General features: G+C 52.5%; 7 protein-coding genes across 7 annotated transcripts; 2 read left to right on the top strand and 5 right to left on the bottom strand.

Annotated features, from left to right (window-relative positions):
- Window positions 1-142: 142 nt before the first annotated feature.
- On the bottom strand, window positions 143-931 carry PPTG_07181 (hypothetical protein; the record flags this gene model as incomplete). Its single annotated transcript, XM_008901337.1, has 1 exon — window positions 143-931. The coding sequence occupies one exon, from the start codon at window positions 929-931 to the stop codon at window positions 143-145; it is 789 nt and encodes a 262-aa protein (XP_008899585.1).
- Window positions 932-1,831: 900 nt separating this feature from the next.
- Window positions 1,832-2,564, bottom strand: PPTG_22041 (hypothetical protein; the record flags this gene model as incomplete). The annotated part of the gene is made up of 2 exons (XM_008901648.1): window positions 1,832-2,045; window positions 2,509-2,564. The coding sequence occupies 2 exons, from the start codon at window positions 2,562-2,564 to the stop codon at window positions 1,832-1,834; spliced, it is 270 nt and encodes an 89-aa protein (XP_008899896.1).
- A 972-nt stretch (window positions 2,565-3,536) lies between these two features.
- Window positions 3,537-4,325, top strand: PPTG_07180 (hypothetical protein; the record flags this gene model as incomplete). Its single annotated transcript, XM_008901336.1, has 1 exon — window positions 3,537-4,325. The coding sequence occupies one exon, from the start codon at window positions 3,537-3,539 to the stop codon at window positions 4,323-4,325; it is 789 nt and encodes a 262-aa protein (XP_008899584.1).
- Window positions 4,326-4,580: 255 nt separating this feature from the next.
- On the top strand, window positions 4,581-5,039 carry PPTG_07179 (hypothetical protein; the record flags this gene model as incomplete). The annotated part of the gene is made up of 1 exon (XM_008901335.1): window positions 4,581-5,039. The coding sequence occupies one exon, from the start codon at window positions 4,581-4,583 to the stop codon at window positions 5,037-5,039; it is 459 nt and encodes a 152-aa protein (XP_008899583.1).
- Window positions 5,040-5,207: 168 nt separating this feature from the next.
- On the bottom strand, window positions 5,208-6,363 carry PPTG_07178 (hypothetical protein). Its single transcript, XM_008901334.1, has one exon. It carries the CDS (start codon window positions 6,244-6,246, stop codon window positions 5,275-5,277), a length of 972 nt encoding a protein of 323 aa, XP_008899582.1. The 5' UTR covers window positions 6,247-6,363; the 3' UTR covers window positions 5,208-5,274.
- PPTG_07177 (hypothetical protein) lies at window positions 6,345-10,443 on the bottom strand. The gene has a single exon (XM_008901333.1). The coding sequence runs from the start codon at window positions 10,417-10,419 to the stop codon at window positions 6,697-6,699; it is 3,723 nt and encodes a 1,240-aa protein (XP_008899581.1). The 5' UTR covers window positions 10,420-10,443; the 3' UTR covers window positions 6,345-6,696.
- Window positions 10,444-10,707: 264 nt separating this feature from the next.
- PPTG_07176 (hypothetical protein) lies at window positions 10,708-13,390 on the bottom strand. The gene has a single exon (XM_008901332.1). The coding sequence runs from the start codon at window positions 13,073-13,075 to the stop codon at window positions 10,799-10,801; it is 2,277 nt and encodes a 758-aa protein (XP_008899580.1). The 5' UTR covers window positions 13,076-13,390; the 3' UTR covers window positions 10,708-10,798.
- Between the last annotated feature and the right edge of the window lie 237 nt (window positions 13,391-13,627).

Here is a 13,627-nt window from a genome sequence, read left to right as displayed (position 1 = left end):
GTCTAACTAATACTACAAAAGTAGTAGTCGAACAGTTTGTTTGGAGCACAAACACACATTGGATTCTCTATTATTTTTCACTTCAACTAGCTAACGACAAAACATTCTACAAGCGCATTGCAACCATGCGTCGAAACATGACTTAGACGTAGGTGACCGTACTGGGCGAGTATTTGCAGACATTGCCCTTGGGACCGGCGCCAGCTTCGTCCGGCTCACCGCCCGACGTCGTGCCGTCCGACCACGAGCACACGTTGATCTTCTTGCCCTTGATCTTGATGTTCTCGAGCGTGGCCTGGTCACCCCAGTTCTCGTTCACCGTGACGATGCTGACACGGCCGTCGACGGCGTAGACATTCTTGACGTTGACCTTGAGACCCTTGATACCACACGTGCCGCACGAACGGTAGAGCTTGCCGAAGTCCTCGACGTAGAAGCCCTCGATGGAGACGGTGCCGTAGCCATTGTGCTGGATGACCTTGTCTTGGGCGGAACGAGCACCGCCACCGATGACCTTGGTCACACTGCCGGCCGACCCGCCCTTGATGCTCAGTGCGTCCTCGCACACATCGTCCCACCAAACGTTCTCGATCGTGCAGCCACTCTGCTCGCAGTGCACGCCCTCCATTTGGTCCTGACCGATGATCACGTTCTTGAGCGTGCCACCGGGTTCGACGCGGAACACGGCGGTCTGCCAGCCGCTTTCACGCTGACCAGCGCACTTGACGTTCGAGCGCTGAAAAGTCTTCATCTTGCCATCGAACACTTCGCCTTTCTTGACAACGTAGGGCTCATCGAAGAACTCGTCACCCTGGCTGGCAGGCCACGCCCCGGTGGGCATGGGAGCCGCCTCCGCGCGCATGGAAGCACCCGACGCGATGGTAGCCGTCGCGGCAAGAGCAATCGAGACGAAAGTGAAAGTGTTGACCATGGTTGAGAATAGATAGACTGGTGGTCGGTTGCTTAGTTGCTGCGAAGAGCGCAAATTGAAAAATGAGTGTCAAGTGTGGCTGCATTGCAACGGTCCACAGGTCTAGCGTAGCGTAAGAGAGCAACCAGCCAGCGACCGGAACTGCTGTAGCCAAGACAAAGTCACCAACGCAAATCCTGTCGTTGAGATCGATGTCGTCGAGAACAAGCTCCGTATTGCCAGATGCCAACGCGTTTACCCTGAGATCCTCGCCATCGATAGATCGAATCGATAGGACCAGTATTAATAGTCTGATGACCAGCGCTGCTCTGTAAGGTCTTGGATGCCAGATGCTGGCTTTACGACTACGCGAACCGGGTGCGGAGACTCACACGTCAATTAATCAGAGCATGCTGGAAGTGACGGGGCCATCAATTAATCTGAGTCCATTTTAGTAAGTGCCATGACTAAAGCCGCGTGATAGAACTTGAGTGCTAGTTAATTCAAGAACTACACAAGCACTACATGTTCTGTCGTCCAAGTACATTGTATTTGTACCTTATCCGTGGGCCCCGCGGCGTTGCAAGATTCCACCTGAATGCCGATCCGATGTGCACCAGGTGGCGACTACAGCAACACCACAAGTTCGCGGACGAAAACGGTGGTGAGGCCAGCGTCCGACAGCGAAAAGAACGGACGTCGGAATGTCGCTCGGTCGCTTTGGTGTCGTCATTTTGCACTCTAAAGAGGTATTCGATGCAGCAATTAATAAATAAATACATGTGCGATCTCTTGCCTCTTTTTAAAGCTAGATGTATCTGCTTGTAAAAGTCTGCAAAGTGTTCAATAAGGCTGTGATGTCAAGCAATTTTACTCCAAGCCGCGCAGATGTCTGTCCAGCCAACAGCCGGAGCAACCGGACTAGCCCAAGCTGTGCTGGTGGATTGATCGCGATCGATGCGGAGTTTCCAGACGTATCGGTAGAAATGAGCGATGAGCACAGCAGATGGCCTGGCGAGCTGGAAGCAGCGTGAGTGCCTCCGATGAATTTCTGCTGATACCGTACGTTGATGCTGACATGTTCACTTTGGTCAGGTTGTCACCCGTGATCTCCACTCCAGTGCGTAGAGTAGATCTACATATATGTGTTTGCCAATGAATTCGTTGATGTTGTCTTTTTTAATACACTTCGAGCCCCGTGTTTGTAAAATAATCCAAAGATCCAACCGCCGACAGTCAATAAATACGGCGCACAATCGCTGACTCGCCGCTGATTGCGGCCTGGTTGCGATTCTCAGACGTACTCTCAAATCGCGTCGGAACATGTCGACTCTTTCGCGAAGACCCGCTGTTTTGCTGCTGTCCACTTAACTCGCGTGCGCATATCGCTGTCTAGGCACGGCAGTTTAGTCGCTCGACCATCGTAACTAGGACTATCGGATGCTCGCGTATGAAATGGACTCAATTCAATAAACTACACGATGAATTGCCGAGAACTTGCCCCCTCAAATTGAGGCTCAATGCCCAGTGACGATTACGAAGCCAATGTGCACCTCGTATACAAGCGTGTTCGTGTACTAACATGTATGCTGACTCACGGCAAGGCTTGGCACTCACGCTGCTTCCAGCTCGCCAGGCCATCTGCTGTGCTCATCGTTCATTTCTACCGATACGTCTGGAAACTCCGCATCGATCGCGATCAATCCACCAGCACAGCTTGGGTTAGTCCGGTTGCTCCGGCTGTTGGCTGGACAGACATCTGCGCGGCTTGGAGTAAAATTGCTTGACATCACAGCCTTATTGAACACTTTGCAGACTTTTACAAGCAGATACATCTAGCTTTAAAAAGAGGCAAGAGATCGCACATGTATTTATTTATTAATTGCTGCATCGAATACCTCTTTAGAGTGCAAAATGACGACACCAAAGCGACCGAGCGACATTCCGACGTCCGTTCTTTTCGCTGTCGGACGCTGGCCTCACCACCGTTTTCGTCCGCGAACTTGTGGTGTTGCTGTAGTCGCCACCTGGTGCACATCGGATCGGCATTCAGGTGGAATCTTGCAACGCCGCGGGGCCCACGGATAAGGTACAAATACAGTGTACTTGGACGACAGAACATGTAGTGCTTGTGTAGTTCTTGAATTAACTAGCACTCAAGTTCTATCACGCGGCTTTAGTCATGGTACTTACTAAAATGGACTCAGATTAATTGATGGCCCCGTCACTTCCAGCATGCTCTGATTAATTGACGTGTGAGTCTCCGCACCCGGTTCGCGTAGTCGTAAAGCCAGCATCTGGCATCCAAGACCTTACAGAGCAGCGCTGGTCATCAGACTATTAATACTGGTCCTATCGATTCGATCTATCGATGGCGAGGATCTCGGGGTAAACGCGTTGGCATCTGGCAATACGGAGCTTGTTCTCGACGACATCGATCTCAACGACAGGATTTGCGTTGGTGACTTTGTCTTGGCTACAGCAGTTCCGGTCGCTGGCTGGTTGCTCTCTTACGCTACGCTAGACCTGTGGACCGTTGCAATGCAGCCACACTTGACACTCATTTTTCAATTTGCGCTCTTCGCAGCAACTAAGCAACCGACCACCAGTCTATCTATTCTCAACCATGGTCAACACTTTCACTTTCGTCTCGATTGCTCTTGCCGCGACGGCTACCATCGCGTCGGGTGCTTCCATGCGCGCGGAGGCGGCTCCCATGCCCACCGGGGCGTGGCCTGCCAGCCAGGGTGACGAGTTCTTCGATGAGCCCTACGTTGTCAAGAAAGGCGAAGTGTTCGATGGCAAGATGAAGACTTTTCAGCGCTCGAACGTCAAGTGCGCTGGTCAGCGTGAAAGCGGCTGGCAGACCGCCGTGTTCCGCGTCGAACCCGGTGGCACGCTCAAGAACGTGATCATCGGTCAGGACCAAATGGAGGGCGTGCACTGCGAGCAGAGTGGCTGCACGATCGAGAACGTTTGGTGGGACGATGTGTGCGAGGACGCACTGAGCATCAAGGGCGGGTCGGCCGGCAGTGTGACTAAGGTCATCGGTGGCGGTGCTCGTTCCGCCCAGGACAAGGTCATCCAGCACAATGGCTACGGCACCGTCTCCATCGAGGGCTTCTACGTCGAGGACTTCGGCAAGCTCTACCGTTCGTGCGGCACGTGTGGTATCAAGGGTCTCAAGGTCAACGTCAAGAATGTCTACGCCGTCGACGGCCGTGTCAGCATCGTCACGGTGAACGAGAACTGGGGTGACCAGGCCACGCTCGAGAACATCAAGATCAAGGGCAAGAAGATCAACGTGTGCTCGTGGTCGGACGGCACGACGTCGGGCGGCGAGCCGGACGAAGCTGGCGCCGGTCCCAAGGGCAACGTCTGCAAATACTCGCCCAGTACGGTCACCTACGTCTAAGTCATGTTGCCGTGCACGGCTCTAGTGCACTAAGTAGCGTCTGTTGAAGGGTCTAAATAGAGAAAATAGATGTGTTCGAGATTTAACTTTGAACGTTGCAAGTCGCAGCTTTGAGACAGCCAACGCCTGGCCAAATAACCAAAAAAAATGCTTCAAGTTGGCTGCCACCAACGTCCCAATGCTTAATGGAAGCTGAAGTCTCTCATACCCCGATTTCTCCAACAAGGAACAGAGCTCTTCAGTTACGCACGCACGATGGTGAACGGGAGCGTCAAAGTTTACGTCGCGTGCACTTCAGTGTTGTACATCAAGTTCCTGACCGCCACGATGATTCAAGGGGCCAGGAAGTTCGCCACGGGTAGTCGTCCTCCCGAGGACATGAAGATCTGCTCATCCAAGCGCAAGCAGTCTTTCGGTATTGAGAATGACAATGACAATGACACCAGGACGCTCGAGGCAGAGAAACGCTGGGAAAGTATCGTCACGAACGATTTGGAGGCCATTCCGCTAGGCCTTTTCGTCTTCGGCGCAGGAATCATGGCTGGGGCCAACTCCAAAGTTCACTTCCGCGCGATGATCGCCTTCACGGCGGCACGTTGCCTGCACACGTACGCGTTTGCGTATGCGAAACAACCCATGCGTTCGCTGTGTCACGGAGTCGGTGTGGTAGCGACTTTAGTTGGACTGGGCAACGCCGTGAGTGCCATCCTCTAAGTTCTTTAAGGTGAAAGTATCAGGATTAGCAAGGATAACGACTATTGATAAAGCAAAAAACATCATTTACACGTTATCATTTCTTTGTTATTGAAAAATGACAAAGAAATTTGCTTGTCTATGTACCCTTGATATGATAAGCATACGATGTTATCGTTTACGGACAACTCTAAGGCGGAAAGCATGTTAATTTCACGATTAATTCTGACGATCATAACTTACTTCTGTTGTGCACTTACAGTACCGTATTTTCGAGTTGATTCTTGTCCTCCTCGATGTTGTTATCCAGTTTCAGATGCCCGTGCTTGGTCATGAGTGAGGCCTCCAGGAGCTTCATTGCGACGAAAGGGTTTTGTGCCATCTCCAGCATACTATTGCAAAAATCGACTCGAGATTCATGCTGGAAGATCCGGCCGTGCTTGAAGTGAAACACCTTGTCATACTGGATAACATACTCTTTCCCAATAAGCATTTGCGCGAGCTCTTCATCTTCGATGATACGCGGGAAGAACTTCTCCAGCGTCGTGCGACTTACACGGAGGCGAGCAGTAGCTTTGGCCAGTATCTGAACGGAACTATCTTTTGACGACAAGTCCTCGTTAATGACGACGATGCCGTGGACAAACACGCGCATGGAGGCATGACCCTCCGTGGCAACTTTGTACTGATGCAAGAACAAGTCGACGCCCTGGAATTCAGTGCAGATCGCGTCCTTCCTCATGATCCCTCGAAGAAATGACTCCGCCTGTCTGGATTGTTCTGGGTAGTTAATGGGGTCGTATCCATTAGAGAAGTGTATGTAGAAGCCCTTGGTGAGGTCGATGGCATGCGTCACCGCGTTGGTGCGTGCATTGACCATCGCCGAGTCCAGTAGCTGTCGCCGGTTCTGCAGCGTTTCGATCTCCATTTGCATGGCCAACAATTCGTCATTCAACGCCGTCGTCCCCTCATTCTCGGCCTCATCCTGGTTGCCTGCTTCCTCTTCGTTGCTCTCAGGCTCGCTCTTCAGGAGCCACTGCGCTCGGCGCTGCGCCGTCTTAGCTTCTCTCTTAATTGTCTTACAGCTGCGCGATCTCCCTCGACGTCGTGGGCCTATCATGTCATAGTTATGTGGTGCCGCTAGCGCCGTGGTAGCTTCGTTGCCGTCGCGCGGCATCCAAGAGCTACGACGCCGATAGGCTGCTTCGCTCTGGAAGAGCATGTGCATGTTGCCAATCGGTCGAGTGAGTTAGTTGAGTGAGGAGTTGACCGTGAGTTGTAAAGTGACGATGGGAGCAAAATCAAAAGTGGTCTTGTCGTTTCGCATAGCCAAGCTTTTCTTCTGGAACCCAAATATGGATTCAGTGGTCATCCTCCAAATTCAGAAGTGCAAAGGAAAAACCGCTAAATCGAGACTTTCGCGTCCTTATGAGTCTTAGTATTAATGCAATATGACTTCAGAAACGCATCAGACGTTTCATAGCTGGACAGATGGACTACTCGAGAATTCGCTACACATTGTGTCGAGCCCGTTGATCGTTGACAAGAACGAATTAGTATGGGTTGCAGTAACTTACAGCGACGGTCGCAACGGGTTCATAGGACGAATTTGGCAAGATCGAAAAATTCTTCCGTGCTTCTATAGCTCCACACTTAGTTTCAGTGTTATTTCACCGCTTCACATGAGATCGTCTTCCACATGAGGACGGCGTTTCTTTGAGCGGGATCCGGATTTCCGACTGCTTTTCTTCGATGGCTTCTCTTTGGAACCGTCCGCGTCTTCTCGCTTCTTGTGCTTGTGCTCCTTCTTGTGTTTGTGCTTATTTTTCTTCTTCGATGAACTCGAGTCGACGTCGTCATCAACCGGTGCGGTTGCGGTCGGGAGCATTCGCATGGCCTCTTCTTGTGCTTTACGAATGGCCTCCATCACGTCTGAGGTCCCGAATGACGAGTCCAAGACGGCTACACTACTCGTTGAAGGAGCAAAGGGGTCCTTGTCCACGTCCAGAGCAGCATTCAGTTGCCGTAGCTCCTCTTTCTGCTGACGTCTCCGCTCCGACCTGCTCTTCTTACTGATACTGTAACTCGCAAATCGATCTTCATCATCTTCACTTGACTCCACTATCGCTCTTGTGCTGTTTTGTCCTTGTTTACTTGACTGCGGATCAGCGTAAGTTGGCGGTGCATTATCTGAATCGCTATCACTTTCGTTCAAAAAATCCTCCAGATCGTTGCTTGGCACAATACTCGCGAAGTCAGGAACGATCGCATTGGAGGGGGTCGATTGAAGGTCCGACAAGTGGAGAGCTGTGTTCGTACTGGAACCGTTAGCACCGTTAGCATAGTCCACGGACGTATTCTTCGTGCTAGTCAAGGTTGACATTGGTGCCGTGGTCTCACTCGGTAGCGGAAGCGAAGCTTGGAGGGATGATAACGACATGAGGTCACCAGATTCGTCGTGGTTTCTCTTGTGATAGTGGCCCAACACATCTTCCTGGCCCTGAGTCGCGGAACTAGTGCTTCCCATTGAATTCGACATGGAAGGTGCGGACGGAGACACTGTAGGCTCGGGCATTGGCAGAGATGCTTGCAGTGAAGAAAGCGACTCATTAGCTGAGACATTCCTCACGTTTGTATCACCGTCATTGTCGCTATCGTTTGCGAGTGCATCGGGGCGCAAAGCTTTCGACAGCACTGGTTGCTCGGCTTCAACCACGTTCTCTTGCGATGCTGCAACAGCGTTATCAGCATCTTCTTTTCCATCGCTATCATCATCTGCGAGGAAAGTATTCAACTCATTGGAGCTGGCAGCAACAACCAATTCGTCCACATCGGCATCAGCAGATGCTGCTTCATCTTTCTTTTCGATAGGGCTGCTTCCACGGTCGCTTGGAACACGGTCAGCATCCTCTGGCTCACTGTTGGCGTCGTCATCATTGACAAGAGTGATCTCTTTGACCGGAACGATCGAGGCGTTGGCTTCCTTGTTAATGGCCGTGTGCGTTACCACGCTCTCGATAACGCCAGCATCGTCAGCTTCATCCTCGCTGGAAGCGCGTGTACTAGCAGCAGGACTTTTCGAGCTCTCGTGCTTGGTAGAAGACTCTTGCGGAACAGCAGCTTCTGTTTCTGTCAATCCAGGCTCCTCGCTCGACGGCGTCTCCTGTTCTACTTCACCCTCACCTTGCGACATCGATACCCGAATTTCATGTGCAACTTCGACAGAATCATCGCCCTTGGTTGTTGGACTAGGATCCCGAACGGGAGACGTCGAAGGTGGAGCAGCAGGAGGTGTCCGCGTTACATCTACTACGCCGCTGGTTGGGCTAGATGCCTGTGGCTGCGTTGGTGCAGCCTGAGAATCTTTCGCGGGGCTAGTAGGTTTTGCTCTCGCTGGAGATCCCGGTCTGCTACTTTGCTTTGGGGAAGCTGTTGCTGGTGGTGGTGTGGGGCGAGATGATTGAGGGGGTTTAAGATCATTTTGGCCTGATGCATTTCCCTGCTTTGCCGCTGTACGACGATGAGAGCTCTTTCGAGACGCCCTTTCCTTTCGAATACTTCGACTAGTTGATTCCCTTTCATCCGAATCCGAAGAATCCGAGTCTAGAAATCGCTGCTTGTGGGAAACACCGCCCATTGATCTATCCACAGGCGCCACCACCACAACCTCGTCATTCTCGCCAACATCTTCGTCACTTTCACTCTCCGAGTAGAAGTGATCGAGGTCACTGATACGTGCTTTTGGCACCTGAAAGTCTTCAAGATGCATCACCTCTTCCACTGACGCCTTCCTAGGACGACTCGGGCTGGCATTACTTGTTACTAAAGCCTTGCTGCTTTGTCCTTTAGGCATCGCAGCGTTATCTTCATACTTCGGGGCTTTATCTTCCGGTATCTCATCCGGAAAAGACGTCACGCTTTCCTTGTGCTCAAATTTCAGTTGCGGCGCCGTCTGAATAACAACACTGCTGGTTCTCGCAGGTAAATCCTCCATATCCTGAGATTGTGCTTCCTCCTGCTCCTTCAGTGATGCTTCAGTGCCCTCCGAAGTTGCAGCAGCCACCTCTGTTGGCGACTTTGGAGGAGTTCCAGCGCCATTCTCCTTACCAACGACACTGACGTCATCATCTGCACCTTCTTGCTGCGTCACCGGCTTCGTTTGACTGCTTTCCCTGGGTGATAACCTGACTGAATCGCTCCTAGACGGCGCTGATGGGGTACTCCCGTTTCCTGAGCCTCGTCTACCTGTCCGAATGTCCGATCCTGTCACTTTGATATGCTCCACATACTCAGAGTAACGCTGTTCACTGATTGTAGCCTGCACATCGTGCTTCAGATGTGCGAACTCTCCTTCCACGATCCGCATTTGCTGTCTGATAGTCGCCAGCTTCAACTGCAAGAACGGGATTCCAAAGTATTGATGCAGAGACTTTAGTCCATAACAATTCAGCAAAGAACACTCAAAATACAGCAACTCCATCGGTCTTCTCCACTGCTGCGGTTGCGGTCTGTCACTAGATCCATAGAGCAGTTCCTGGATATCTTCCTTGAAGATCTTCCTCTGCGCGCCTTGATCTCTAAAGTTGCCCAGCACTAAGGTCGGAATATGGACCGGTACATTGTCCAGCTGCTGCTTCACGTACTCCAGGGTATCCCACTTAGTAATATCCAATAAGAAGATCACCCCGTGAGCTTCATGGTACACGTCCACGGTCGAAGCGTCCACTATGGCTACAGAATGAGTCCCGTTCTGCATGGCAGCAGCTGCTGCGGCTGCAGCGGCGCTAGCTTCTGCTGATAAGCTCCCTCCACTCTGCAGTCCTCCGTGTTCAGCACTGACCGCGGTGTTAGCATGCTGGGGTCTTGTTGAGTCATCTTCTGCCCCTTCTTCAGTCTCTACAGGCACGAATCCTTTATCCACGACGTCCCAGACTTCACATTTGACGTTTTCCTCCAAATTTTGCCGAAAACTCCAGTTTATTGTGGCAGATTGAAGCTGTGGCGTGGACTGGTGTGTCTCTGGGATGGGCTCGCCCTTGAGTCGCTGGAATAGCGACGTCTTGCCTGTGCCCTTTGCGCCACGCACCAACAGCTTCATATTGTACGTGATGCCGCCCCGCACGCGGCGGCGGATAGCTTTATCCATGCGCTGAATGGTGCGCTCCTTTTTAGGGTTTGAAGTAGGAGTCGAACTAGGGTTTGAGCCCAGACTCGAGCTGCTGCTGGTCCGGCGTTGCGGAGGTGGAGCGTTTGATGCAGATGGCGACGGAGACGGAGAGCGCGTGCTGAAGCTCTGTGCGCGACGTGAGGACTCGCCCGTTGGCGTATACGCCGAGCGGGGCGGCACCACGCCCGAGCTCTGCGGACTCAGGTCCGCAGGGCGACTCACCTCGTTGCCCATGGTCGAACGCTAGATGAGTGCGGAAGTCAGTAAATGTGGGGAGGATTCGTTTGAGTGACATCAGAGTGATGGTTAGTGTGGTGCACACAAAATGAACTTCAACTTAGTCTCCGATCAATGGTCTGGCAAGGTTGCCGCATGATGAGCTGCATCAATTATACTCGATCCGTCCTGGCAAACGTGGATAGCAGCAAAGACAAGATCCCGGTTCATGTGACGACCTACTACTCTACGCGCCTGAAGCGTAACCCCTCCATTCTAGTCTTGTATACGCTTGGAAGTCTGTAGTAGGCAATCATCATTAAACAATTCTTCATTTTTGTTGCTTATGGAAAGCTAGCATGGTCTCAAGCAAGCTATCCCCTATTGCGAGGCCCAATCAACCCACAACTAGGAAGTTGGCAGCGTCATTAACGATGCGAGCGACGTCGTCCACATGCTGTTGAATAGTCGAGCTGTTGTCCCCGAAGGCAACGCAGTCCGAGATGCCAGGGAAGGCAGTGCCGAGGTAGCCCTCGTAGAATCCCGGACCGAAGATCACGTGCTTGTACCACGGACGGTGAGGCAGACCGCTCTCATCAATGAGGTGGCGTTCCAGTAGCACCAGTTTCTCGTTCCATCTACGCAGCAATTCCTCGCTACTGCTATCATTTGCAGCCTCGAACTGTTGGATGTTCGCGTGGAACGCGTTGGCGTTGGCAGTGAAGCTGGCAATAGCCGAGTGCAGCTCTGTGAAGTCTACACTGTGGTTCATGGCCGAGATCTTGTCTTCGAAGCCAGCGAGATCCTCCTTCATCACGAGTCCGTAGGTGGTGAAGTCGAAGGGCACGACAACGTCTGTGGCAAGACGCATGGTCATTAGACCCCACCATTGAGCCATATTGGCGTGCGTCGCGTAGTGCGGATCGCCCAGCGTCTCCATGTACATGAGGCTGTCCATGTTGCTGTGGTAAGTGCCGTAGACCGCGCCGTTGAGTGTGAATCCCAGGTTAGCTGAGATCACACCCAAGTGCTGGTAGAACGCAGTGAAGTCCGAGCCTGAGCCCATGAACTGGATCAGATGATCAGGTGCAAGCGTGCCGTCATACACGCCGTATATCTGCGAGCGGTGGCGAGCAGTTTGAGCAGCCCATTGATCGTACAGACTGTCACCAGGCTCATTGCGAGTATCATTCGGACCAAAGAACTGGTTAGGAGGTACAGCTTTAGCAGTGTCCTCGATGAACTTGGCGATGGAGGGAGTGCCCATAGCAAGAGCCAAGGGGCCGACGACGTTATCTACGTTGATGTACGCGACAGCTTTCTGCTTAAGTTCCTCGGCTCGCTCTTCAGCGAACTCAGTACTGCCAAGCAGACCGAATTCTTCGCCATCCCAGGAGCCCAGCACAATAGTACGGCGAGGTTTCCAGCCCTGCTTAACGAGGTCACCCAAGCCACGAGCAATCTCCATCATGACGGCAGAACCACTGCTGGGGTCCACAGCACCGCAGAGCCAGGCATCGCGATGGTTGCCAATCAAAACTTGCTGATCAGGCTCAACGGCGCCTTCGATGGTGCCAATAACGTCCCAAATCGGACCAACCTTGTTGTCCATGAGCACATCGAGGTTTAGTACCAAAGATTCGTCGTCACCGAGACGGTAGCCGTTCGGGTACGTGAGTCCACCCTGCCAAGCCTCCGGTGCCTTCTGGCCGCCGATGGAACGCAGGATAATGTCCGCCTGTTCATAGGACAACGGAAGCGCCGGGATGTGCGGGATGCTGTTAACATCTTCGTACTTGAGCTGCGGAGCTCCTTGGACAGACGCCCATCCAGGCGTCAGTGGATCTCCAGAAGCCAGCGACAGATACTGTAGTGATCCACGTTGGAAAGAGCCCTTGGGACGGTAAATTCCTTCAGGATACACGGGCCCCTGCACGAATCCATCCTCCTTCGGGTCCGAATAAATGATCACGGCGGCCATACCGTGCTGCTCAGCCAGTGCGACCTTGAGGCCGCGGAAGTTGCGTCCATAACGCACCAGCGCAATCTTGCCCTTAAGAGTCACGTTGTGGCTAACCAGCCAGTCGAAGTCTGCCTGGGTGCCGTAGTTGACGTACACGACCGACGCCGTGACGTTACCAGAGTCCGAGTACGCCAGATACGGAGGCAGTGCGTCCGGGTTGTTGGTGCACGCATCGTTGGGCACCGACACTTCCGTCAGATTGAGCTCATGCGCGCTCTGTTCGGGTGACACGATGGACAGGCGACGGTGAATCGGATACGACAGCAGCGTGTAGTATTCCTTGATCTCGGCTTTAAGTCCGAAGGCGGTGAACTGCTCTGCAGTGTACACTGCCGTCTTGTAGTCTTGCTCAGTGCCGCACGTGTGCGGAACGCTAGCATAGGAGTGCAGGAACTCACGCAGCTTGTCAGGTTGCACACCATTGATAAAGGCACGCTCGGAGGGAGTCAGCATGGGAGCGCCACCCTCAGTGGAGACTTTCTTGGCAGCCGAAGGACTCTGAAGTAGCAGGAACCCGCCCACAACCACGAGCAGCACAGCAGCCACTCCACTGATGCGAACAGGAGTCGAGGACAGGAGCCTCTTCCAACGGTTTTGACGCTGCCGCGGCGACGGAGCCGACGCGCCAAATGTGCCATACGCTTCAGACATGCTTGACGTCGACAGCAAAACGCAAAGTGAAGCCGTAGCCGCCTTCAGCGCCTGTCATCGCTGTCAGGGAAGGACTCAACACGCCACGCACTTTGGGGGGCACCAGCTGGAATTATTCCCACATGATGTGTCCTCTTCAGACGGGTCGAGTGTAGCGGCCAAGGCTGGTTGTGGTGGCCCATTCCCGGCCAATTGGAAATGTAAGTGGTTACTGCCGTGAGGCAAGCATCCAGGTTGAGGACACACCACTCAGTGTCGTCCAGCAAATACCTTGCCGTCGTCGGAGATGCACTCCATAGTCCAGGCAATTCAAAGTAGATATTAGGAAGACTTTTGAGTATCAATTTGCCATGACTTATACTGTGTATGAGATTCAAATATTACTTTTTATGTAAATGCATTAACTTTTTTTGATATGACAACGAAATATTACACTGCGCGCCAAGTTCATATGAATACCCACTTTTTCTGCGGTAGCTCCATCAATTTTAAGTTAGACCACGCTATTTAGGTATGTTGTGTTTGCCCTGTTAAACACACTTTCTCTTAACG

The sequence above is a fragment of the Phytophthora parasitica genome (assembly GCF_000247585.1).
Source record: "Phytophthora parasitica INRA-310 unplaced genomic scaffold supercont2.11, whole genome shotgun sequence".
Lineage (NCBI taxonomy): Eukaryota > Oomycota > Peronosporomycetes > Peronosporales > Peronosporaceae > Phytophthora > Phytophthora nicotianae.
Note: the sequence above shows the minus strand (reverse complement) of the source record. Positions and strands in the feature narration are given on the sequence as shown.

Coding starts and splice junctions, on each gene's coding strand:
- PPTG_07178 (XM_008901334.1), bottom strand. CDS start 6,246: ATGCACATGCTCTTCCAGAGCGAAGCAGCCTATCGGCGTCGTAGCTCT.
- PPTG_07176 (XM_008901332.1), bottom strand. CDS start 13,075: ATGTCTGAAGCGTATGGCACATTTGGCGCGTCGGCTCCGTCGCCGCGG.
- PPTG_07177 (XM_008901333.1), bottom strand. CDS start 10,419: ATGGGCAACGAGGTGAGTCGCCCTGCGGACCTGAGTCCGCAGAGCTCG.